Below are 6,658 nucleotides of genomic sequence, written 5' to 3'. Positions count from 1 at the left end.
CATTTCCGCGAGAACATACCCACTTGCTGAGGCATAAAAACCCTTGCGAGTCAAGGGAAAAGCCCGAGCAAGCGCACACTTTATTCAACTCTCAATACCCGACCCGCTGCATTAGCGGGCACAGGCAGCAATCCGTCACATACTAGCTCCGTTACAACAATCAAAGTACATAAACGCATTTACAGCAGGTGATCTGCCCAAAGCGTAGTAATCATCTCTCCGCGAGACCGAAATGGCTACGGAAGCCCGAGATGGCGGGCGCCGGTACAGACCGACGTCGCCCCCTTCGCACAACATGAATACGCATCGCACCGCGCGAACTGTCGCCGGGCGAGGTAACCGTCGCTGACGCGACCGAGATGGCCGCGATGGCCCGAAATGACGGTGTGCCGGCGCCGACCGACACCTCCCCTCTCACACGAGAACACCCGTCGTCCCGCTGCCTGGCAAAGGCCACATCGGACCGCGGGTCGCCCGCGGCCCGACGCCAATGGGAGGGTGATGCGGTCGGGCCCGACCGCTCCCCCTCGCCTTAGGTGGGGCACGCGTCCACTCGCGAACGCGGCCCACAAATGACGAGGCAGCGCGCACGGCCACCCCGTCCCAATCCAACGTTCCAACGCCGCAACGCGGCAAGAACCCGCAGAGTAACGAGACGTCACAAACGCGGCCGTCCCGCACTCCCCATACGCCGCGACAGCGAGACGACGCGCACGCGAGGTACCAGGGCGGAAGGCCCGAATGGCCGTTGCCGCCCCCCACTCCCCGTGGACGCCCCACAATTACCTTGTCCTCCTAAAGTATATTCGCTCGCAACTGCGTCTCTTTGCGCACCGACCGTATCGGCACCCTCGACCTAGTCGCAGGGCGGTCGCCCTTCCCCGATGGCAGGTTCCTTTGTCCTCCGGGCAGACCCCCGGCAGAGGCATGCTCGCCCGCGCAGGGTCCCCGTCACTCGATCCTTCCGAGGTGGAAGATGGCCGCTCAGCCGTCTGGGCTGCGGCGGAATCCCGCGAGATCCACGGGCCTTCTTACAAGTCCAGAGCCTCGAGCGTTCCTCGCTGACGACCAGGCACCGATGGATTCCTTCCAGGGTCGTACTCGACCGTAACTGCGAACTCGTACTTGCAGGGTCCGATGTCGCTTGCGATCGGCCCGTCGCACATCCATCGCCCCTCAACGTCCGATCGGCACTCTACTCACTGTCGTCGACCGGAAGGAAAAGTCACAGGAGCGGCGACGCGCATGCCCCGCTCGCTCTCGCTCACCTTCGCTTACATACCGCGCACGTGCAGCCGGCGCCGCCAATAGCTCACGCCGTGCCGTGGCAACGTCGCTCCGCCGGTAACCCGGCTAATATGAACTATCGCTCATTCGCCGCGAACAAAATATAACAATTACAATTTAACCAGTTACACTATAGGTACTTGATTTTTATTTGCTGATTCGTAATTGTTGATTAATTATAACAGTGTAAAAAAGTTGATTTCATAAGAAATAAACGTTTTTTTATAAACTTTGTAATACACTCACTTGATAATATTTTATACAGGTGATTTTGGAATGAAAAGGTAAAATAGTTTTGATGTGACCAATCTCGCCGGATTCGGTCGGATCCGACCGGATTGAAATTGGTGCCGGATTGCAATCCCTACTCACAAGGGAACGGTCGGAAGTGTCCCTCACCGATTTCAATGAGCTTTCGATATGTTGTAGAGCATTAAAAAGTATTAGAACCGTATTTTTTTAATCGGCTTTACTCTACGTTTAGGGGGTGAAACAGCCCCTAAACTATATAAAATGTTTCGATTATATTTTTACGTTATACATGTATATGAACATACGTATACAGGGTGTCTGATGCAAAAGTAGCCAACTTAAAAATAGTGGTAGATTGGGTTAAACTAAGGAGAAATGTCATGTGCCGCGGTACAAAAGTAACAATAGTTATCGAGTAATTAATTTACACGTTTGAGCGAATGAGGATGCAGGAGACGGTAGGCTGGACTCGGAAGCAGCGTTGTCAACCGTACGATAATTATCGTACACATACGATAATTTAGCCCTACGTACGATTACGTTTCCAACCGAACGATAATTATCGTACACGTACCATAATTTAGCCTTACATACGATCTATTTTGCAATTGGCTATTCTTAAATTTAATCTGCCGGTCAAGCTAACCGGAGATAGTGAAACTGGTGTAGTGGTGTGTAGAGTTCGAGGCTTCGAACTAGAGTCCTATATTATAAGAGAAGCGCGATCGTTACCCCCTCCATGGCTCGCAACTGCCTCTGTATAATGTCTGTGCATCTAACCAATTGCATACGGGCACACGGACACACGCGAAAATCAGCTGCGGGACCGACACTCTCGGTTTTGATTGGCGGTCGCGATGTCGCGATCAGCCAATCAGCAAGCAAGGCCACCGGTTGCGCTTCTCTTTTAATATAGGACTCTACTTCGAACGACCGTGTTCCGTCTGGGCCGTCGAGCGGTTCACACGTCTTCCGACGGAAGATAAATTTTTGATCCTGCGGGATTGCATCATCCCGCGCGTGGCCCGGTTACCGGGCCATTGCATTGTTCAACTCATTAAGTATTATATATATTGGTTCGACGTGGCGCATTTATGGAGGACTAAAGGTTCGTCTTGGCCGTGTCGGCTCAGTGGTTAATGAGCCGAGTGCCAGTAATAAGAAGAAGAAGAAGACTTCGAACGACTGTACGATTGATTCTCGGTTTCCATCTATCGATTGAACATCGTCCACTGAGCAGCTAGCTTCAGCTTTCATCCTGCAACGAAGCTCATCGCATATTCGAAACGTTTTATGCAGGTAAGTTAATATACTTATTCAATACGTACAATATCTCTCAGTCAGTAGAAGGTGATTCGTTCCAATAATAGACTGAAAATTAAAATTTGTTACCATAAGCAAAGGACGTCAAGGACTGGGGTGGAATTTGAGAAAACTCTAATACGTAATGTTAACATAACCCATAAATCCAAGTATATTTGCTTCAAGTGCAATATCCACCGGGAATGATGGACGGGAATGATGAGACTGACGAGTATGATACTGATAAGGAAAATAAGGGGACGAAGGCTAAGCAGACCAGCTCTGGTAAAAATGCAAGACACAGAGCACAGAAATTTTGCAAGGCCTGGTTGCAATGTGAAGATTTTAAATTCTGGCTGCTGCCTGTGCCTAACAACAAATTTAAAGCAAAATGCAAAATTTGTGGAGATAACGAATTCACAGCAGAACTCAGTGTTATTCGCAAGCATGCTAAACGAAAATGTCACGTCATGAAGACTAACCAACTCTTAAAGCATCAAAAGCAAATGCAATCTTTTTTGGCACGGTCTACAAAGATGCAAGAAACATCACAACAAAAACTAACGAAAGTCGCTGAAATCAAGTTGTGTGGATTTTTAGCTGAGCACAATATTTCATTTCGAGCCATTGATCACTTGTCAGAGTTAATTAAAACGTGCTTTCCTGATTCTAAAATTGCAAAAAAAATGCAACTGAAACGGACAAAATCCACCAACATCATCAAACACGTAATTGGAAGCAGCGAGAAAGATATTCTAACAGAGAAATTGAAAAAAACACCATTCAGTATTCTTACAGACGAAAGTACGGACATCTCCTCGACAAAAACAGCTTGTATTGTCGTGAGGTAATGAGATTAACTGTATTTACATCACACCGATAGAATTTGTTTGTAATAAATTATATGTTTCCAGGTTCTACGATGCAGAGATCGGCGCCATTGTTAGTCGATTCTGGGAGTTGGCCCAGCTTTTCAAAAACAGTGAGGAAGCAGCCGAAGGAGCAACTTCTGAACGTCTATTTCACACGATAATGACATCTTTCGAAAAACGGAACATCCCAAAATCGAACATTGTAGGCTTCGCGTCAGATGGATGTAATACTATGGTTGGTAAACATAACTCTGTTGCAAGTAGGTTCCGAGAGCTCTGCCCAGGCATCACTATCTATAAATGTATATGCCACTCACTACATTTGTGTGCAAGCGAAGCATGTAAAGCTTTACCACGTACGTGTGAGGACCTAGCTCGCAACGTCTATAATTTTTTCAAAGCGAGCGCAAAACGACAGAGCGATTTTATCCGATTTCAATTTCTTCTCAATTTAAAAATACATCGGCTTCTGCATCCTTCGCAAACACGGTGGTTATCTGTGCTTGCCGTAGTAAGTAGACTTCTCGAACAGTGGGAGGGTTTGAAACTGTACTTTGCTGAAAAACTTGTTAGTGAAAAGTTACTATCAGTGGAACAGATATATAATGCTTTAAACGATCCTCTGATTCATCTCTTCTACTTATTCCTAGAATGGGTTTTACCGAAATTCGTAACATTGAATCGGTACTTTCAATCAGACAAAGTGGTGATAGTCAATCTATATAGCAAGATGAAGGTTGCGTATACCGACATTTTATGCTCCTATATGGATAGAATGTATGTTCTCCAAACGCGCCTTGCCGATTTAGATCCGACAAACGAGAGTAAATACATAAACGTACAATCAATGTATTTAGGCGTGAAAGTAATGACGGCTTTAAGTTCTGAAAAATTGAGGGACCAGCCGCCTGACCTACGAAACCATTTCTTCGAAGGATGTCGTAGATTTCTAATTACGAGCTGTATAGAATTAAAAAAGCGATTCGATTTCAAAGACCCTGTTCTTCCTCTTCTGGAAAGCTTCACACCGATAAAGGCAATGTCACAAAATTATCGAACTCATAGACCGTCTCTGCTTCCGATAATGACGCTAATGCCGCGAGTAGTCCATGAGAATTCATATCAGAAAATCGATGATGAATGGCGACAGCTCCCGTTTTTCACGTTACCTGGCGATATAAACTCTGACGATAATGCCGATATTTTTTGGAGTAAAATTCTCAAAATAAAAAACGAAGAAGTCGGTGTTTTTTCTAACTTGGCGAAATTTGTGCTTGATGCACTCGTAGTGCCACATTCTAACGCGGAATGCGAGCGCGTGTTCAGCAAAGTTAATTTGTGTAAAACAAAAGTACGAAATAAGCTGATAACTGATAGTATAGAAGGGTTACTTTTAACCAGCCAGCATTTGAATAAAGATTGCATCAAGTTTGAGCCGACAAAAAATATGTTGGCAAAAATGACTACAGCGACGCTGTATCCCCAAACTCCTCAAAGCAATCAAAGCACGGAAGACTCGGAGAATGACGACGTTATGTTGGGTGATGACGATAACTAACAAGTATGTTCTCAGGCTAACATTTCATTTGTCGTACTACAAATTTTTCAAGCATGTTGATTGGCTACAGGATAAAGAAGTTTCGAGTCTCTAAAAATCCTCTATCTTGTAGCCAATCAATGCTTGAAAATTTTGTTGTACGACAAATGAAATATTAGCGATTAGCCTTATAAGACAATTCCAGCCAAGTTTTGTGATAGTAGATTTTACCGATAGGCGATATGTGATCTGGATCTCATATAATATTTATATGAAAGGAGAGATGTACAAAATAGATTATAACGTGATTATAATTATAACAGATTAATATCACAATGTGCAATTAGTTGAGTTAAGTATAAGCTTCATAATTTCATGTTATGCGCTGCAATAAATGACCCTAAAAGAATAAAACATTGTACGATAATTTTCCCTAGTGTACGATAATTTGATGGAGCTAGTACGATCATTCGCCTTGTGCGAGTTGGCAACGCTGCTCGGAAGGCATTTAAGAAAATCGATCGATGAGCGGGAGGTGGAGCGACGCGCGAGATACTATGTTTATATTTCGGGTCGCCCGTTGCTCGCGCTCGCTGCCGCGCTCGCCGCCCGCGCCGCGCTTCCCGCCGCGCCTAGGTTTCTTCCCACCACGGTGTATCTCGCGCGTCGCTCCACCTCCCGCTCATTGATCGATTTTCTTAAATGTCTTCCGAGTCCGGCCTACCGTCTCCTGCATCCTCATTCTCTCAAACGTGTAAATTAATTACTCGATGACTATTGTTACTTTTGTACCGCGGCACATGACATTTCTTCTTAGTTTAACCCAATCTACCACTATTTTCAAGTTGGCTACTTTTGCATCAGACACCCTGTATAAATGCATAGATAGAAAAGTGACACATCTCAAAATTAGCAACTTTTCAGTATAGCACTTTTAAAATTCTGAATTGGAACGTTTTAATGAATAAAAATGTAATTTCTATAACTTCACTTTTTTCCATGTTATTTCATAATAATATATTTTTAAAACTATATTATGAGTTTTTAAAATTCGAACATTGCAACCCTAGTATAGTGTTATCTCTTATCTGATTTGTGACACTTTTATAAAAGCAAATGAATTACAAATATGTTATTTTTCCACAATGGGGACATAATCAGTTGCTATCGATGTATTTTTTTTATAGATGGAGGTATGGAGGAGATGCGAGGGTCAACTTTGTTTTTTAAATTGAATGGTTTTTCATTTACTTTCTAATTACAGCATTTTGAAACGTATGTAATGACCTATGATTAAAGATCATTCAAGGTTGTTGAAGATCAATTACGATAAAAAATAATTTACTACAAGGATTCGATTTTTGTAAAATGTTTGATTACTTTTTTTATAGAAAATTAAAACAACAAG

General features: G+C 44.0%; 1 protein-coding gene across 1 annotated transcript; it reads left to right on the top strand.

Annotated features, from left to right (window-relative positions):
* Positions 1 to 2,848: 2,848 nt before the first annotated feature.
* On the top strand, positions 2,849 to 5,781 carry LOC105555964. The gene is made up of 2 exons (XM_012003015.1): positions 2,849 to 3,657; positions 3,689 to 5,781. The coding sequence occupies exons 1-2, from the start codon at positions 3,045 to 3,047 to the stop codon at positions 5,269 to 5,271; spliced, it is 2,196 nt and encodes a 731-aa protein (XP_011858405.1). The 5' UTR covers positions 2,849 to 3,044; the 3' UTR covers positions 5,272 to 5,781.
* Positions 5,782 to 6,658: the final 877 nt, after the last annotated feature.

This window comes from Vollenhovia emeryi, unplaced genomic scaffold (genome assembly GCF_000949405.1).
Source record: "Vollenhovia emeryi isolate VEMERY1.0 unplaced genomic scaffold, V.emery_V1.0 DF940502.1, whole genome shotgun sequence".
NCBI lineage: Eukaryota > Metazoa > Arthropoda > Insecta > Hymenoptera > Formicidae > Vollenhovia > Vollenhovia emeryi.
Note: the sequence above shows the minus strand (reverse complement) of the source record. Positions and strands in the feature narration are given on the sequence as shown.

Coding starts and splice junctions, on each gene's coding strand:
- LOC105555964 (XM_012003015.1), top strand. CDS start 3,045: ATGATGGACGGGAATGATGAGACTGACGAGTATGATACTGATAAGGAA. Junction 3,658..3,688: donor AGACGAAAGTACGGACATCT/CCTCGACAAAAA, acceptor TATTGTCGTGAG/GTAATGAGATTAACTGTATT.